The sequence below is a fragment of the Oryzias latipes genome, chromosome 18, assembly GCF_002234675.1.
Source record: "Oryzias latipes chromosome 18, ASM223467v1".
Taxonomy (NCBI): Eukaryota; Metazoa; Chordata; class Actinopteri; order Beloniformes; family Adrianichthyidae; genus Oryzias; species Oryzias latipes.
This window is the reverse complement of record NC_019876.2, coordinates 29,539,213-29,558,730: the sequence shown is the minus strand read 5'-3', so window position 1 is coordinate 29,558,730 and position 19,518 is coordinate 29,539,213. Positions and strand designations below refer to the sequence as shown.

Here is a 19,518-nt window from a genome sequence, read left to right as displayed (position 1 = left end):
AAACTGTTCTGACTCTGAACAAGATGTGATGTTGTAAAAATAAAGGAATGAAGGATGTTTCATGACCTTTGTGGATGTGGAAAGAGGCGGTTCTTTCTAACACACTTCTAGTCTGTCAGAAGAATATATACTGTCCTTTCACCCTAAAATAGCTTGAAGGTGAAACACAGTGGTTTGAATATTTGCTAAATATGGAGCTAAAGACAATGGCCAGTCACACCAAAACAGGCAGCGGGGTTTCCATGGAAACTCAAAGAAATGTAATAAAACATGAAGCTAGGAAAGCTGAGAACTGCATTATGTTTGTGTTTAACAGAAACCTTCAGGGGCTCCTAAAGGTCATCGGTCGACTGCTGCAGATGCAGGCTGACCAGAGAGAAGAGGAGGCCGACTTTACCTGTCCATACTCCATCAGGTCAGTCTACCCTCTGAGTCCTGCAGGCTGCGCTTGACCTGTGACCTCTGGGCCACAGGTGGCTTCTGTCTTTTTGGAAGATGACCCAAGTTAATGTGAATATGAGGTTTCTTCTTTTTTTCCAGAATCAGTTTTTTTAGGAGTTTTTCCTTACAGAGAAGGAGGGTCTAAGGACAGAGATGCCCAGTTTAGTTTAGTCAGTTTAGTTTAGTTTGGCCGTTACCGATTGAATTCTATGACTTTGTGTTCCTTATGGTTCATGTTTATTACACAATTACCGGTATGAAGCCCATTGGGACGACTATTGTTGTAATCATAGGGCTAGAGAAATAAAACTGAATGAATTTGAACACTGACAGCTAATGTTCCTCTGGCTGAAACCTCACTTTGGTTTCATCAAAAGAAGATTGTATTTGTTAGTTAGCTTGTCTTAGTGTGTTGTTAGGGGGCCGGTTTAGCTCGTGCTAAGTTGCGGCGCCTTCCGTCCGTGAAACCAGGGTTCGAATCCGGGCTGCTCTCTATTCCCTTCTCTGCTGCTGTGCTGGTCCCAAGCCCGGTTGGTTTGAGTGGGTTGCGTCAGGAAGGGCATCCGGCGTAAAACATTGCCAAGTTAACCATGCGACTCATCCTCGTGGGGGGGTTGTTTCGCTGTGCCGGCCCCTGATGGGAGAAGCCGAAAGTGAAAGAAGAAGTTTGTCTTAATTAGTTTGTCTTAGTTAGCTTGTCTTAGTAAGTTTCTCTTTGGTTAGTTTGTCTTATTTAGCGTGTCTTCGTTAGCTTGTCTTAGTTTCTCTTTGTTTCTCTTCGTTAGTTTGTCTTAGTTAGCGTGTCTATTTAGCTTGTCTTAGTTAGTTTGTCTTTGTTAGTTTGTCTTAATTAGTTTGTCTTAGTTAGCTTGTCCTAGTTAGTTTCTCATAGTTAGTTTGTCTTATTTAGCTTTCCTTCGTTAGCTTGTCTTCGTTAGTTTCTCTTAGTTTGTCTTAGTTAGTTTGTCTTAGTTAGCTTGTCTTAGTTAACTTGTCTTTGTTAGCTTGTCTTCAAAAGTTTGTCTTAGTTAGCTTGTCTTAGTTTCTCTTCGTTAGTTTGTCTTAGCGTGTCTATTTAGGTTGTCTTAGTTAGTCTTCGTTAGCTTGTCTTAGTTAGTTTGTCTTAGTTAGCTTGTCTTAGTTTGTCATCGTTAGCTTGTCTTAGTTAGATTGTCTTCGTAAGCTTGTCTTTGTTAGCTTGTCTTAGTTAGCTTGTCTTAGTTTGTCATCGTTAGCTTGTATTAGTTATTTTGTCTTAGTTAGTTTGTCTTAGTTAGTTTGTCTTCGTAAGCTTGTCTTTGTTAGCTTGTCTTAGTTAGCTTGTCTTAGTTTGTCATCGTTAGCTTGTATTAGTTAGTTTGTCTTCGTAAGCTTGTCTTTGTTAGCTTGTCTTAGTTAGCTTGTCTTAGCTTGTCATCGTTAGCTTGTCTTAGTTAGTTTGTCTTAGTTAGCTTGTCTTAGTTTGTCATCGTTAGCTTGTCTTAGTTAGTTTGTCTTCGTAAGCTTGTCTTTGTTAGCTTGTCTTAGTTAGCTTGTCTTAGTTTGTCATCGTTAGCTTGTCTTAGTTATTTTGTCTTAGTTAGTTTGTCTTAGTTAGTTTGTCTTCGTAAGCTTGTCTTTGTTAGCTTGTCTTAGTTAGCTTGTCTTAGTTTGTCATCGTTAGCTTGTATTAGTTAGTTTGTCTTCGTAAGCTTGTCTTTGTTAGCTTGTCTTAGTTAGCTTGTCTTAGCTTGTCATCGTTAGCTTGTCTTAGTTAGTTTGTCTTAGTTATTTGTCTTAGTTAGTTTCTCTTCATTAGTTTGTCTTATTTAGCTTTTCTTCGTTAGCTTGTCTTCGCTAGTTTGTCTTAGTTTGTCTTAGTTAGTTTGTCTTAGTTAGCTTGTCTTAGTTAGCTTGTCTTTGTTAGCTTGTCTTCAAAAGTTTGTCTTAGTTAGCTTGTCTTAGTTTCTCTTCGTTAGTTTGCCTTAGTTAGCGTGTCTTTTTAGGTTGTCTTAGTTAGTTTGTCTTAGTTAGTCTTCGTTAGCTTGTCTTAGTTATTTTGTCTTAGTTTGTTTGTTTTCGTTAGCTTGTCTTTGTTAGCTTGTCTTAGTTAGCTTGTCTAAGTTTGTCTTCGTTAGCTTGTCTTAGTTAGCTTGTCTTAGTTAGCAGGGCTCCAGACTAACTTTTTTCACTAGGAGCACTGTGGCCCCCAACTGAAAATTTTAGGGGCACAACCAGAAAATTTAGGGGCGCATACCGTAAATCAACATGCTAACCAAATCTACTAATTTCCACTGTATTACTAATAAATACTTTAATAATAGATGCAGAAATTACAATGTGCTGTTTCAAATTCAGTGTCACATTTTATTCTTCACTTTTGAAGATGCAACAACAGGTAAACTGACAAAAGAATCACTGTCATGACAGTTCAAATAGTAAAGAAAACGCATGGAAATTTATCTTGGTGACACCAAATAGGTGCAGCCAAGATGCACAATAAGCGTGTTTGAGATCACCCAGGTGGACTCAACGCTGTGCAGATCACCTGGTGTGAGACATATATTTTTGTTTTTGCTCCAACATCAACTGTCAATCAAAACAAAAATATCACCAGAAAGGGGCGGAAGCAAGGCCCCAACCTGAGCAAACGCAGCTGGAAATTTAGTACTGAACTGACTGAAAGCTGCCCTACAGACTACAAAACAATGCATTATGGGACATGTGTCCTGATGGGTTTTTGTAATTCAGTGATCAATTAAAATAATTTAATATGCCAACTGATTAAAAAAAGGCTACATACATTGCAAAACATTAAAATAATTATAAAAGATGTAAAAACACAGATCATACTTAGGGGGAGAGGCATATTAAAACTAAATTGAATGTTAAGGACAACTCCTAATTCCTGTTCTCCTTCAGTCTCGCTGCAGCTTCGCCTTCATGCCCCCCCCCCAGGGTGCTGGTTCATCTTAAACACGTCTATCGTTGCATTTTCCCCACGTGTTTTAAATGTGACTAAGGCTAAATCGTGTTGTCGCTCACACGTGTTTAATGTTAGAGCCCGGTTAGCTGTCACGCATGTAGGTGTGGGACATTTATTCTCCTCAGCTGACCATCACCCGCGGGAGCGGTGTGCTGCCGTTACAGCCGTGCATGAGAGCTGAGGTTTGCTTTGCGAGTTTGAGACCCCTGCTGTACACTGTGGCACTGGTACACCAGCTGCAGGTCGGAAGAACGAATCAATAGTTCGCTTATTCGTAGCTCAGACGAACATATCAGTTTGTGATGATATTTGTCTCCGTTTCCTTCCGACAGATGTTTACGCGCACTCGATGATCTCTAGGCCCCGCCCCTCCACATATTTTAGCCACTTACAGTGGCTTTCCCTATTCTTCTCACACGCATTGGCTGCCATAGGCATCACTCAATGACACGCGAGTGTGCGCTCGCCTGTGCTCCAGTCTCATGAGTATTCGCGCGAGTGTGTGTGTCTGTCTGCGTGCGTGTGCGCTTGCGTCTCATTGATCATTTCATTGCTCATTTCATAGATCATTGACGTGCCCCTTCAATGTATAAAAAATACGGAGGGTGGGGGAGGCAAAAAAACAGGTGAAACAGCTTAAAACCTAAATTATCCAACACACAGTTTTAAGGAAAAGGCTTATCGATTATCAGAGGAGCCTGCAGGCTGGTGGAAACGTGAACACAGGCCTTATTAGGACCACAGGCCGGACTTTGGGCGTACCTGGTTTAGATGTAAAAGTTCAGTTGTGACTGTTGGATGTCTAGGGAAGTGTTGTACTTTTGCTGTAAGTGACCCTCACCTCCTCCTCTCTTCATGTTCCTCCTCCAACCTTCATTCTGTGCTTGTGGGCTGTCCTTAACCATAAAGAGCCATTTCAACCACTGTTTTTATTTTCTATACTAACCTTTCATTTCCCGCCCTTCTGTTTGCTCTGCCTGTCTTTAGCACTGTGTGTTGTGTCCATCTGTCAGACAGCTTGAATCTCCCTGCTGGTCAGATGAATGTGTTGAAGGCAGCAGGGTGGCGCCATTGGCCTGGCAGCCTGGCCTGCCATTGGCTGTTGGTCCTGGCACTGCTGGATAACTGTAAGTGCTATGGGATTCATGGAAGATGCACACTGGTGCCCATTGTTGAGTGTCTGCTTGTAATGGCCACTGCAATCTGCCAAGAGACTTGGGGAGCACTTGGACCTCCTGTGGGATGTGTGCCCACCACCCCACCTCTTTTCTCAAAGGGTTTTGGTCTGGGTCCTGGTGGGTAGTCAGTGTTTCCCAGGTGTCAGTGTTTACAGACATGGGTCAGCAACTACAACGAATAACAAAAATTAACATAATACACAATATTTGGGGTGTTTTTTGTTTTTTTTCCCAAAATCCTCTTAGAATTTTGGTGGTTTTCCACATATTGGCACAATTTTTCCCTTTTTTTGCAAAATGTCTAACTTTAGTTTTAGTTGAAATGTCAATTTCTCCATTGAGTAAACGGTCCACATCATCTTCACCCAGTCATCCACCTTGTGCCATTTTTTTGTCACTGTTTTCTTGCTTGCCAAGAGTAACATCCTCACCAGCTAAAGATCTTCATTCAGTACACAGTCTTCAATATTCCCGAGGTACAGAGTTGTAAACTCGTCTGACAGATGACATCCCAAAACATTCTGTGTAACAGTTGTTACAACATTCCAAAAGTGTCGTAGTCTAGGGCGTGACCAAAGTATACGTGTGTGATTCCCTTCCTGACTCCCACATTGTCTCCGACAAGACTGTGGAGTTTTTTAGTAGTTTGCTTTTGATTTGGGGCATTATAAGATACAGTGTAAGATTCTTCCATGCTAATTCCTTCACACACTGAGACTTTTCATTGACTAAAAAAAAATCCATCACTAAAAACATTAGTAAACCTAAACTCCATCATAGAGGGAAATTCAGTCTCCAATCTTCAACTTGGGTCAATCAGAAGCCCAGCTACTCCGTGCTAACTTAACCCTTTAAAATAAAACATTTGGCACCTTCAAGCGGGACACACCTGAACACAACATCAAATATCTCATTTATTTTTTCCCCTGAGCTTATTTCTGTTAGTTTTGCAGTCAGGCTACAGGATGGGAAAGTAGAAAGATGTCGCATCCAAATGTGTAGACAGCAATGGGGCGGGCTGTGCTACACTTGGATCTGAAGTCAAAGGGGGTGGTGTCTGTCTTTAGTAATAGTAAAAGAGCAGAGGCCGCCCCTCAAGTCCAATGGTTTGGAGTGGCGCTAAAGATGAGGGTCTGAAGGCGGTGGAGGGTATCCAGCGATGGCCAGACAGATAAGAGGAGGAAGCCGACCTGCGGGTCTGACCCAGACTATGGGCTGTCAGGAGGTGTCTGAGAGCTTCCTTCCTGCACTCGCATATGCAGTGACTGATGGAACACAGCGGGCCGGTGGGCCTGGTGCTGCCGTTGACCTCCCACATGCATTAAGAGTGTTGTGTTAACCTTTGACCTGCTGTGGACTGAAGGGTTACCATGAACAAAGACTTTAACTTGGATTTGAGCCCAGTGTCTTGTCTGGACTTGATGCCTTTTACTGCCTCCAGAGTAATGGACGCTCCAAACTCCTCACAGGATGGAGACGAAGAGGAATACCTGATGCTGAAATCTATGTGCTGAAATGAAACTGCTCTCCACATTTAGCCATGAAAAAAAATGATGGCAATACGCCTGGTTACAAAACAACACAGCATTTTGAAAAGTCCTTCAGGATGTAGTAGTAACTGGAGAATCTGGCTGTTTTGTTATTTAGCGTTTTAATTGGTACATTTTAATGGTTTATTTAAAGCAGGCATGTCCAAAGTCTGGCTCATAGGCCAAATGTGGCCTATGTTAACATTTTTCCTGGCCGCATGCTGTTGTCATAAGTCAATAATACACCCCCCCACCCCCCAGCACAGTTTCAGAACTGCGTGTACGATTCCTTGATGATGATTGGCTGAATTAGATAACAAGCTGCTGCGGCAAACATCCTGATATTCACATCAGAAATTCAGTCATTTTGACGTGTCTTTGTTTTTTACTTTGGTTTGTTTGCTCTAAGAATCGACGTTAACCCCTCTAAGCTATTTCCTCTCTTTGGATATTTCAGGGTTTTAGTCCAGACTGTTTTTGTGACTGGCCAGTGTCCCGTGGGTCTGTGATCATCAGATACTGTTTTACTGATGGTTTGGAGTGCAGCAGTTTGGTTTCATTGGTGCTCCTTATTCTAAAAAAATGTTTGTCATTTTTTAGAATATTCTAAACAAACCTGGGATTTATAAAAATGTATAGAATCAGAATCAGCTTTATTGGCCAGGTCCAGTGCATATATAAGGAATTTGGCTTCAGAGTCTAGTGCTCTCATGCAAACCAAGCAAGGTGTGACACGGTGTAAAGGGGTAAAAACAAAAAAGGATAAACAATAAAAAAAAGTAAAATGAAGATAGATAAATAAAGATAACTAAATAAAAATGCAACAGTAGCTCTGGTGTGACAGTTCTCGTTTCTGTTCCGTGCTCTGTGATTGGTCAGGAGGTCATCAGAGTGACGGCTCGGGGGAAGAAGCTGTCCTTGTGGCGAGTGGTTTTGGTGGGCATTGTCCTAAAGCGCCGCCCTGACAGGAAGAGACTGTAAAGGTGGTGTCCGGGATGAGAGGGGTCTTTTGTGATTCTACCAGCCTGCTTCCTGACCCTGGACCGGTCCAGGTCCTGAATGGAGGGAAGAGTAGAACCAACAGTCCTCTCAGCGGATCTGATGGTTCTCTGCAGTCTGTTCCTGTCGTGTCTGGTTGCTGATCCAAACCAGACCGTGATGGAGGTGGTCAGGACAGACCGGATCATTGCCGTGTAGAAGATGGTCAGCTGCTCCTGAGGAAGGTTGAACTTCTTGGGTTGTAGCAGGAAGTCCAACCTCTGCTGAGCCTTTTTCTGGACCAATTCAATGTATGGGTCCACTTAAGGTCCTGTGAGATGGTGGACCCCAGGAACCTGTGTGAGTCTGTTTAGGGTACAGTCCTGTTGAGAATAGTGAGTGGGGGGGATGTAAAATGTAAACTGCAGATCCTCAATTCAAGGCTTTTTTGGCTTTTCAGCAGTTACTAATGGAGTATATTTACTGTATAGTAATCAGTGTTCCCCCACTCCTTCATGTTTCAATATCCGTAGATTGTTTTCAGTCACATGACTCCTCCAGTTCATCACATAAAACACGGCTTCTATGAGACGCTTTCTGCCTCACTTTGAGCCAAGTCCACAGACCATGAAGGTCCAACGGCTTTAAGGTTCAAAAATGTCTTATGGCTTTTATTCTGTATCAAAAGTTTTGATTTAGTTGCAGATATACCGTCTCAAGTCTTCTTTAGGTTGTGGGTGAAGGTGGTTGCTTCAAGCGCCTCATAGTACCTCACTTACCCATAACCATAAGGATGTGTTGTGTTTGGGAAGAGTTCGTGACCTTTGCCCTGTGTTGTTTTTCAGGAACAGCCCCCATCCATACATCACTGCCCTGGAAAACCGCATGGACTGCTGGCCAGCTCTGCTGTTGGAGATTGATGACTTTATTCAGCAGGCTGTTGAAAGGCAAGCATTTCACCGTACTGCGCGGTGCGCCGGCTCACCAGATCTACTTTTGACAGCAGCTTGGATGGATGAATAAATAATCTGCTGCTCTTTAGAGGTGGTAGCTGTTCATGGGGGCCACCTCTATGGGGCAGTGTCGTCTTTAACAGGAACTCAACTATGTGGTTGGTTTTTTTGTTAACATTTAGTTAAAGCTTTTGTCCAAAGGAGACCAGCGTTTGGCCATAAGTTAGCCAGGCTCGGTAGAACTCCTTTTTCAGCTTGATGGTGTCCCCTGCTTGTGGTGTCCACCATGGATTTGTGGATTGGGCCCACGTCAAGCACCACAGACCCTGCGACCATATCTCTGAACAGCTGCAGAGACAATAGAGGTGGAGAACGAGACTCAAATGTCCCCGGCTTCTTTCTGTACCTGCTTGAAATCTAGCGGGGCCTGTGAGTTAAGGACTACTCTGACGGAGGGCTCAGCCAGACGTACCTAGGTGACCCTCACAAGACCCTCACGGGTCCTCCCACTCTTCCCGGCCTCCTTCCTCGCCCACAAATCCAACTCACCACCAGGTAGTGATCAGTGAACCGCTCCGCTCCTCTCCTCTGGGTGTCCAAGACACATGGCTGAAGGTCGGATGAAACTACTACAAAGTCGATCATCGACCTCCTGCCTAAGGCGTCCTGGTGCGATCTAGGGCTGGGTTGATAGAATTGATCTGAATCGATCCAAGCTTGATAAATCAATAATCGATCCAGAAAAATAGAGGTCGATCTTTATGCTTTTCCTTTTCCTGAGTCACATTCCAGTGGTTCCAGATTCAGGACAAAGAATCCTGAATCTGGAACCACATTCCAGTGGCCCCTTACAAGCTCCTCAGCATTCAGTGAGTCTACAGGTTGGTCCCTACGGGGCCCCTGTGGGGAGAGCCCTGGCCACCAGGCGCTCACCTGTCAATCACCAGGTTGGGGCCCCGTTGGCGGCGGTCCAGGCTACATGGCCGCACTTTGCTGCTGCTGACTCGTAGCCTCTCTTTACATGACTTGCTACCCAGGAGCCTATCAGGGGCGTTAGCCTCAACGCCGTAGCTCCTGGGATCACTTGAGCTCTCTAACCTCTCCGCCACAGTAAGGTCTTTAGATTGGATCAATGAACACAGTTATGATGTTAAACATTTTGCTGGTAGAAACGGTGCAGTCGTTAAAATAGTTGTATTGTTAGCAGAAGGTTAAATCTTAATAGTTGATGGAAAACACCATGAGAACATGAGACGATGTTTTTAACCAGTGCAGAGCCACATCTCTGTCTTGTTGTGTGTTTGTCTGCTCAGAACTAAAGCTTCGTACATCACCATGCTGGCTCCCTTCCTCCGTTACCTGTACTGCGAACCCCAGCAGCAACCCCAGCATGCCTTGCTCCGACAGAGTCTCCTCAGGGTCCTGCTACCGGCACACCTCGCCGCCCGGGACCGAGACCAGGAGAAGGCCTCAGTGGTGCATGACAGCCTGCTGTTGTGTCTGTGTCAGCTGGTTCCACACATGCAGGTGATGCGCTGATGCTCTACACGTCCGTTTGTGTGGGCGTGTCATCATTTTGGACCAAAAACATTTGAAATAAACTGTTTTCTTTAGTGTGAAAGACATTAAGAATAAGAAAAGTATAACCGGGACAAATATGGGACAGCCCTCCCCAAAGCTTTTGGGTTGTAGGTGGGTGGCATTTCCCAGCATGCCTTTGATTACACTCTCTCCCGCTAGCGACGAGAGCCTCAAAAGCCCAAGCTAACGTTAGCTTAGAAAAAAAACGGCGAATCAATATCAGAGATGTCCACCTGCACAGTTTAGAGCCAATGGCAGCTCAGATGAGGAAAATGATCCATTTGTCTGCAGGTGGAGGATTTAGAATTGGAGCAGAGAAAGGGGGATTTTGGCCCCGCCCACGGCAGAAGCAGGGTCATAATTCTGTCAAACATGTAGTTTGCATCTGCTCCTGATCCAAGGAGATTTGGATAAAGAAATACTCAGAAACGCAGTTTTAATCTTACATTCTTTTATCCATGTACTCCATTACAAGACCCCCCCCCCCAAAACTCCATTTCCCTTGGAGGTGGTCTTTAAGTCTTCATATTAAGGTTACAAACGTCTTTGAACGTCAGGATCCAGTGATGTTTGGAAGCAGTTTGGGTTGGTGCCGCTGATGACGAGCCACGCCTGTCCCGCGTGGTTCTACAGAACTCTGCTTAGGTGGTGGCATTAGTAAGAAAGTGTCCTGATCCCCGTCTCTGTGCTTTCCTTCTCGCCGTACGGCCTCGAGGGAGACGTACCGTTTGATGGTGGCGGTTTGTGCTGTGCGCCGCGGGGGTCAGACTGCCGTTCCGCATGTGTGCTGTGGCTCAGCGGAAACCCATGGTTGTTGTCTCTGCTGCAGCTGAATCGGGTGGAGGCGGCGCTGGAACTGAGCGCGTTTGCGGACGCCCTTCTCCAGAACCTCATCAGGGCTTCTGGGGAGTTCTGGAGCGGCGAGAGGACCGGCCTGCTGCTGCAGCTGCTGTGTGCGTGCCAGCGGTGCCGGGAGCTGAACGCAGACTGCAGACCTCTGCTGGATCTGGTTCTGCAGCTCCTACCGGCCTGCCAACAGGTGAGCGGTCCGATCCCACGGGAACCGGTCTCACGTCCAGACGTTTCTCTGAGCTCGGCCGTCTTTTGCAGGACCTCCCGCTGGACGCAGTGCTGATGAGCGTGGCGCTGCTCCTGTTAGACGCCCCTGCACCTCAGCAGAGCCGACTGCTCAGTCTGGGTAAAAGAACGGCACTAAACCTCACCGTGTCATATTTACAGAATCATCTGAGGCACAGAACCTTTAGATACCAGCCCCCCCTATTTGGAGGTTTTGGTACGGTCGCCTTTTTAGTCAGTAGTAGTTTTAATCTCTTTTTAAGTTTATGATACTTGGTTATTTTATTGTTTTTATACTTTTATTAATGTTTTTTTTATTGTTTTTATGCTTTTGTCAATGTTTTATATTTTTTTTATCCTTAAGTCTTTTATTTGTTTAGTGTTTATTGTGGTAAATGGACATTGAGTCTGTAATCAAGCTTCCTGTATTTACCTAACGGAGATGAATTCATCATTTATCCACATGAATTCATGTCTTTCTTTTTTTAAAGATAATTATGTTTGTGGTGAATAAGTTCTTCAAATGACAGCAGCAATCTGGGAGATCCATAGAATAGATCCATCCATCCATCCATTTTCTGTACCGCTTTGTCCCTTTCGGGGTCACGGGGCTGCCGGAGCCTATCCCGGCCACTTGGGCGTAGGCAGGGGATGCTCTTGACAGGTCGCCAGTCTGTCGCAGGGTAGAACGTCCACAATCACACACCCATTCACTCTCACACCTATGGACAATTTAGAGTTGCCAATTCACCTATGAAGCATGCTTTTGGACGGTGGGAGGAAGCCGGAGATCCCGGAGAAAACCCACGCATACACGGGGAGAACATGCAAACTCCACACAGAAAGGTCCCCCATTGATGTATTTTTCATGTCCCCCAGCCGGGACTTGAACCAGGGGCCTTCTTCTAGAATAGATCCATATAGAAAAATATCCTTTATCTTTGTGAAAAACTGTTTTTTAAACCTTATTTAATGTTTTCTTTTTGTCTGAGGTCTACATTTTTCTTACCTGCTGCACTTTGACCTAGAAGTGTCACAGAAAATCATCTCCATACAAATGTAGAAACGCCGTCTGTTCTCTGTGCAGCTCTGAGTTTAGCCCCTGAGGAAGCCCAGCAGCCGCCCTGGCTGAGTCCGGTTCTGGTTTTCCCGGTGCTGCAGCTCCTGTCCTGTTCGGGTCTCACTGAGCCTCTGGCGGATCTGAGGACCCACCGGTTGACCCAGGGCCTGGCTGAGCGGCTGCTCCTCAGCATCAGCAGGCCCACAGGCGGACCGCCACAGGTACATGAGACGGTTTACATGCAGAGAGGAATCATTGTCTGTAGTGTTGGATGTTTGGCGCCTCTGCTGTTCTGTTCTGTCTGCCTGGACCATGAGAACGTTGAGTGAAGGTACTGTTACTGTTCTGAGTGCAACCACAGCAGGATTTCAGCACTGACTGAAGCTTCAGGCAGCAACTTCCTGTCTCACTTAGCATCGTCCAAATGTCCTTTTTTAGGACCTTTTAGTTTGTCCTGATTCTTTTAAATAATTGAGCACAACATTGGAACTGTCTGTTCGTTCTACACACTGGTCCCTCACTGTGCCACAGTCTCGCTGTTTCACACGTCTGCAATTTTCAATGCTTTATTTATTTATAGCGCATTTTGCATGCGTTTTTCGCATCCTGATTGGCTGTAGACCTTGTCAGTCAGTGTCCTCCTCCCGTATCAAATGCGTTTGATTTGCCAAATCAACATAAATCTTCAATCGTTATCAGATCTTTGTTTTCATTCTAAAGTAATGGACTTAGTTTTCTAAGAAAGTTTAAACTTTAGAGTTTAAACAGGATAGAAAACGTTCATGTCGGTCTTAAAACATGACAGATTTAAAACATCTGTAATGCTACTTTGTGATTTTCCCGTATGGCGTGTTCTTTTAAAAATATAATAAAGGACGGAACGCCCTTCCATCGCTGTACCTAAGAGCCCTGAAGACGTTTATTTGAGTGGCAGAGCTATTGATTGTAGTTTCTTTTGTCTGTAGAATTTTATTTAATTTTGAGTGATGGCTGTGGCCTTGCAGTGTCCGTTCTGTGTCTCCGCCTCTCTTCATTAGTTCATCGCTTGTATGTGGAAAATAGCAGCAGCGGGAAGCAGAACCCGTCTTCTTGACTTTCCCTTTCCTCCTCAGCCGGGCCCAGGGCCGAGCCTCCCTCTCTGCTCTTGGTTCAGTGAGGTCCGTGTGGCCGTGTCCGTCCTGCACAGAGTAGCCGGCGATCCAGCGGCGGCAGCTGACTGGCTTTGGGCGGTCAGCTCGGCCTTGTCCTGCAGTCAACAGCTGCCCTCCTCGTTCGTTCTCATCGTGACCCACCTGGTCATCGCGGGCGATGAGGACATCTGCCGGCTGGCGTTGAAGGCGTACCAAGCCATAGCCTCTGTTGACCCCTGCCAGGTAGGTCATTCCCACGCTTCCTGCCGATGCGGAGATCCGTGCTCTCTGATGAGACATCCGTGGAAAAGCAACAGCCCTGTTTCTATGGAGAACATGCAGGTGACGTCAGTTAGAGCCTAAACCGGGGCTGGTCAACCCTGGACCTCCAGAACCACAGCCCTGCCTGATTCCAGCTCTCTAGACTGCTTGCTGCTGACAACCTAAATCAGGTGTGTTCAGCCAATCAGGATGTGGAATTACTCCAGTGAGCCAATCAGGAGCAGGCTGGTCAGGGAGGACGGGAAGACCTGCAGGGTTGAGGCTCTGGAGGACCAACGTTGGCTGCAGACTGAAGCCTGTGTTGAGTTTTAGTGTAAAGTTGAACTTTTGAACATCGTTGTCACTGAGAACGGCTGATACCAGCCTGGAGTGGTCTTTGACAGAGACGCAGCATTTGGTCTTATGTAGAGTAGAGTAGAGTAGAGTAGAGTAGAGTAGAGTAGAGTAGAGTAGAGTAGAGTAGAGTAGAGTAGAGTAGAGTAGAGTAGAGTAGAGTATAATAATGTAGAGTAGAGTAGAGTAGAGTATAATAATGTAGAGTAGAGTAGAGTAGAGTAGAGTAGAGTAGAGTAGAGTAGAGTAGAGTAGAGTAGAGTAGAGTAGAGTAGAATAATGTAGAGTAGAGTAGAATAGCATAGCATAGCATAGCAAAGCATAGAATAGAATTAGATAGGGCCATACCCTATAAAAAGCACATGGAGATTGTCTGAACACAGTCGTAACTAACAGGTTCAGATCTGCTGAGAGGTTTCTGTAGTTCTGCTATTTCATGAACTGCTTCATACATGAAGACTTTTTTGGATCTTGCCCCCCGGTGCGATTGAGTTTGACCCCCCTGCACTGAAAGGTTCCCGTCCTGCAGCGTCAGCAGAAGTGGTTTTGGGTCTGAAGAGGTGTTTCTGTCCTAGAGCAGAGCTTCCCCCCTCGTGGGTGTCGGTAGCTAGGGGGCGTGTCATTCACTGAAACAGTGGTCTGAAGCTGCAGACCGCTTGCAGGTGCCGTCCCTGATTCCAGTCCTGATGTTCAAACTGACGAGGGAGAAGAACCCCGCCATGGCCCTCGCTGTGCTCCAATGCCTGCCCAACCTCGGGACTCACAAGGTGCTGAAGACTCAGACAAAACTCCATCCTGCCATCAATCATCACGCAGTCACCTGCAACACCTTTCTGTTTCAGCTGTGTGTGCCCATGGTGCTGCAGACTCTCCAAATGCTGGCCAGCGCCCCCAAGCTGAGGGCTGTTGTAATGCGTCTCATGACTGCCCTCTGGAAAAAACAGGTTTACAACCCCAGAGACTCTGAGCTCATCTGTTTTCTTTGTAGCTGTGTTAGAATTCAGGTCTGGTGTTGGTTTCTGTGAAGGATCGAGTGTATCCAGAGCTGCAGCGGCTGCTGAGTCAGCAGGACAGCAGAGTGGCGGTGGGGAAAGACGCCGAGTGGGAGCGGGTCCTGGCCAGAGCCGCCTGCCTCAGAGACGTCTGCAGAGAAAGGTTGATGCGCAGACGCAGCTGGAAACTGCCACCGCCTGCATCCACAAACGGCACACTGACCGTGGGATGGGGGGGTTTCCACGTCATCCTGGCAACAATCGGAACAAAGACCAGAGTTATTTGTGCAGCAACAAGAAACTTCTGATGCTGCACATAGACATGATTTTAGCAGACAAAAAAAAAACGGAACAGAAGGCAATGTCGTTCTCTCCTGTGAAAAAAAGTGACAGCAGTTTTTGTCCACTGGGATGTCCGTGAAGTCTCAAAGTCACCGTCAAACTAACACACAAACAAAAGAGTTTAGACACGCGACATCACATGCTGGACGTCGCTGGCCTCAGCAATCCAAAAAGAAAACTGGTTCCAATTTCTTCCTAGTCCTTAAAACTGATGACTGTTTTTTAACACCTTCTTGATAATCCTCATTATTTCTCTGTAGTTCAAGCTATTCACGGTATAAACTGACCAATCAGACGCCTCGATAACAGTGGGTGTTCTCATGTCGAACGTTTGAGGCGTTTGAATGACAGATTCTCCCCAGGGTTGCTTTCAATTGGTGGGGGGGTGTCCTTCCAACAGGCCCACTCCTGATTGGTGGTAGTGGTTGCCATGGAAACGTGGACTCAGACCGACTCGGAGCAATCCCGTCTCACTGACATCATCTGGTTCCAACATGGCGGTGGGAAAAATGGCGGCTCAATTGACTTTGTAAGCCGTTTTCTGCGGAGGATGAAACGCTCAATGGCTGCAGGTCTCATGTAAAGTCAGCGGCGTGCAGCGCGATTTGTTCACTCAGAGCACGCTCTGTGTGAAACGGGCAGCGGAGGTCCAGAATCCAGAACGTAGAGTTTCTGTGGTCACGGGATCAGAGAGTGTGTTATTGCTTCAGAGTTTGCACAACCATGACTTGTTGTGCGTTTTTGTGTGTTTCAGGCCTTACCAGCATGGGGCAGACATGTTGGCGGGCATTTCACTCACCCTGAAGCAGTGCAACAAAGCGGACATGGCGACCCCCGCTGCCCTCGCCCTTCAAGGCCTGCGTGCGCTTTGCCAAGCAGAGGTGCTGCACTTGAACGCATCGTCTCCAGTCTGTCATGCGTTTTTCCTCCAGTCGTTTGGAATAATTAGTAATCTTTTCTGGCTTGAACCAATGCAGTTGTTGTTATAAAAGCATTCATCGGCTGTAGAGTAAAGCTGAAATGAGCTTCCTGTGCAGGTGGTGGATTTTATCTCAACGTGGAAACATCTTGGAGCCGAGCTTCGCTGCGATTCCCGGCCTTTGATGGTTGAAGCCGTGGCCGAGCTTCTGTCTCTGGTTCCACAGCTGGCGGTCAAATCAGACGACTATGAGGTACTTTCATGACGGATGTTCTGATCATACATGTTGCTTTTTGGTCCCTCACCCATCATCTTTGGATGTGTTGTCACAGCATCCCCGGTAGGCTTTTAATGATGACGATGATGATGATGATGCCGTTTTTCGCCAAAATCCAAACACCTGCGTTATTTTCTAGGATTTTATGCAGAGCAGGAAGCGTTCATTAGAAATTCACCTTCAAGTTGTGGGCGGGACTTTTGGCAAGGAGTAAACCCCGCCCCCCGTTTCCTTCCTCGTAGCTGAGAGCTCTCTGTTTACATTCTTGTCTGCAGGGGGATGATCAGAAAGGGGCGGAGCAGTGAGACTGTAGCCCCGCCCAGCGTAGTTTCTACAATGTTTTTAAACCATCTGCTCCTGATTCATAGCCACTTTATAAAGAAATACTGAGAAATTCCAGTTTTAAGCTTCATTTTCTTCATATTTATCATCAGAAAAACGCTACAAGAACACCTTAGAAAGACCAACAATGCATGTCTGAGCAGCTACGACAGTTTATACGTTACTTCTCAGTTCCTTCTTTTAGATTTTCTTTAAGGCTTTAAAGTAGATTTTAGCTGAAAGCACAGTCCTGATGGAAGATGAAAGAGGTTTTGCATTTTTATTTGAACTTGCTCAGACAGAAAGTCCTTCCTCCTCTTGTAAAATGAATTTTATTCTGTTTTCCTCCTAGAAGCTGAACGGTGAAGTGGTCAGCTTCCTCTGGAGTTATGCTTCAAGCCAGGTCTGTGCACCAAAGATCTGTGGCCACTTTAAGTCTTTTGGGGACGTTTTCCGCTCTAAGTATGAAGAAAACCGCATTTCTTCATATGAAACGACACGCAAACAACACAGATCTCCCACAGTCTGGCCTGTGAGCTTGTAGAGCAGGTCTGCTGATGGAAAACAGGAAAATGACAGACTTCTGCAGGTCATCTATCATCAGTTTTTAGTGAATTCTCAGATGAAATGTAAACTATAAGGCAGAATGAAGCATCTGATAAAAGCCTTTGCTGGTTTAATCATGTCAGTGAAGCACTGCCTGTCTGTTTGCACATCCACAACTTTGAAAGATGATTCAAAGACGCCGTCCAGTCCGCCCGTTTTACACCCTACGGGGTCACGGGGTCATGGGGCTGCTGGGGCCTAACCCGGACCCCTTTGGGCGAAGGCGGGGGTCACTCTGGACAGGTCGCCCGTCTGTTGCAGGACCAAAGATGTCTCATGTAGCTGATATTAAGTCATTCAGATTCTGCAGGGAAAAGTTAAACAACAGCAGGGTCTACGGTCTTGAGTTGAACGTTATTTATTCTCTCTACTTTTGTGTGCAAGTCACTAAACCTCGACTCTACTCTGACCGGGGCAGAATCCAGAGGTGGCCAGCTGTGGCTACAAGGCATTGGCCGCTTTTCCTGAAGGAGTCCACACAATTCTTCACCTTCCTGAGAAGGTAAGGCTCTTCTCTCAGTAATCCCATCCAAATAGTCAATAGTAGTAGTTTTACATCATGTTTCTGTCTTCTTAGAAGGCCCAAGGCGCCGTCCGGTTACAGTATCATCACACATTCAGATGACACATGTTTTGTGACATGGTGCAACACAAACCAGTCAACCGGACTTGATTTATCCTTTATTATAGATAAAAGACGCGTATCTCTTCTGCCCCAAACAGGCTTCCTCAGTTCTGAGAGGCAGCCTCACAACATCTGTTTGTTCTTCCAGGAGGAAGGGGTTTAAGGGGAACAGCATGTGATTGGTTTCTCTGTCAGTCCTCAGCTGGGGTAAAGGGGAACAGTGGTTGGCATTGGCACTCCCCAGGGGGAAACCAGTTTGCTGGATGTCAACAGACTCCTCCATGTGTATTGAAGGAAAGTTTGTCTTTTCTTATTATATTGGTTCCTCATCGTCCAAACCCCCATTTGTCTCTGGCTGAGACACAGATTCAATGTCCTCAGATGAGTGGTTTGTGTCCTTCAGGGGGGGGGGGGGGGGGGGTTGACCACGGCGTGCTGATAAAGAGTCCTATGGAACGGTTGTTTGGTTTCCCCCAGTGTGCAGTTGGTTGCAGGGTTTTTTAGCTCGATGCTGTTCTGATCGCTGGATCTCAGCTCCTTGGGTAAAAATGTGGTGTTGGGGGGGGGGGGGGGGGGGCTCCATTAGAGCTGCAACTAGACAGGTGAAAGAGAGAGAAGGTCACACTGAGGAAGACTCACTGGTAGATATAAACGTGTGTGACGTCATAAAGCCTTTTAACAGGTCAATGCTAGGATTTTCTATCCCATTGAATGAACACACACTGTTCATCTGCTGTTTACATTAGTTAAACTGCAGCTGCTGACTTCAGACACCTAGAAGGTAAAATCTGTTCTCTGCATTTGACCCCTCCCCTGGGGGGGGGGGGGGGGGGTCAGCTACAGACACAGCCGCTCCAAGGAACCAATTGGAGGTTCAACCCCTTAATGCTGAGTGTCCAGCAGGGAGACATTAGGTCCCGTTTTTAAGGGTCTTTGGTCTGACTCAGCCTGGATTTGAACTCAAGATTCAAGATTTTGTTTTTTTTTTGTCTTTCCACTCGTAGTATTTGCAGAGAAATACACAGATGAGACGACATGTTGTTTCTCACTAGCATGACAGAGCAAAAAAGCAGCAAAATTAAAAAAAAAAAAAATAACAATCCAAGAATAAAAAGTAAATAAAATTAAACAAGTGAAATAGAATAAAATAAAACAGAGACCAGCATTGAAGCAGCATGAAGTGACTGTGCGTTTAACAGCAGTCTTGTTTGGGGGGTTAGAGTCTGTATTGTGTCTGTTTAGGGGTTGGGGGTAATCCAGTGGGTCTTACTGCAGAGTGGGGTTTGTGAGAGCATGACTGGATGAGGAGGACAGTCCGTCCTGCAGCCTTTTAGCGTCCTGACTAAACCTCCGTCTTTGTTGCTGTCTTTGACTCTCAGGTCAGGCCGGCCGTCAAGATCCTTGAAAATGAGGAAGACAATGACGGAAATACCGAGGAGGAGGAAGAGGAGAAGGATCTCTCCATCCCAGGGTCATCCTACATGAAACTGATGGCTCTGACCTCCCTCTCCGTTTTACCAGGTCCTCCAGCCTGGTGCTCGCGGCGGTCACCTGTTCTTCTCAGCACAGCTGGTTGTTCATCTTCATGGTCTCTTTCTTCTCAGCTTTGGAGCTTTTCTTGACATCACTGGTGAGACAGGAGGCGACTCAGATGCCGCGGGGAGTGTACTTCTCTGCCCTGAGGGGGGGCGGTCTGCGGTCGGACCAGGGGAAAACGGTGGCGGGGATCCCGTCCTTCATGCTGAAGACCTACGAGAAGAACAAGCAGCCCGGACTCAAGCCTGGCCTGGCAGGTGACGGTCCTAAGGCGGTCCTCCGTTCTTCAGGCAGTGTTTCTGTGTGACGGATGTTCCGGCGGTCCTGTTTTCATTTTCCTGACGTCATTTGGAAACGACAGACCCGAGAACACGCCGTCTCCTGAACTGTTGC

At 46.2% G+C, this 19,518-nt stretch overlaps 1 protein-coding gene across 1 annotated transcript in view; it reads left to right on the top strand.

Moving 5' to 3' along the window:
- Positions 1 to 19,518, top strand: part of focad (focadhesin) — a 41,117-nt gene that overhangs the window by 5,752 nt on the left and 15,847 nt on the right. The window contains exons 5-20 of the mRNA XM_011487798.3: positions 317 to 415; positions 7,937 to 8,038; positions 9,358 to 9,571; positions 10,455 to 10,664; positions 10,736 to 10,823; positions 11,790 to 11,983; positions 12,875 to 13,135; positions 14,170 to 14,274; positions 14,350 to 14,451; positions 14,535 to 14,662; positions 15,596 to 15,722; positions 15,879 to 16,013; positions 16,711 to 16,761; positions 17,383 to 17,466; positions 18,969 to 19,110; positions 19,194 to 19,382. Of these exons, the coding sequence (XP_011486100.1) occupies positions 317 to 415; positions 7,937 to 8,038; positions 9,358 to 9,571; positions 10,455 to 10,664; positions 10,736 to 10,823; positions 11,790 to 11,983; positions 12,875 to 13,135; positions 14,170 to 14,274; positions 14,350 to 14,451; positions 14,535 to 14,662; positions 15,596 to 15,722; positions 15,879 to 16,013; positions 16,711 to 16,761; positions 17,383 to 17,466; positions 18,969 to 19,110; positions 19,194 to 19,382 (2,231 nt within the window). The remainder of the gene's footprint in view (positions 1 to 316; positions 416 to 7,936; positions 8,039 to 9,357; positions 9,572 to 10,454; positions 10,665 to 10,735; positions 10,824 to 11,789; positions 11,984 to 12,874; positions 13,136 to 14,169; positions 14,275 to 14,349; positions 14,452 to 14,534; positions 14,663 to 15,595; positions 15,723 to 15,878; positions 16,014 to 16,710; positions 16,762 to 17,382; positions 17,467 to 18,968; positions 19,111 to 19,193; positions 19,383 to 19,518) is intronic.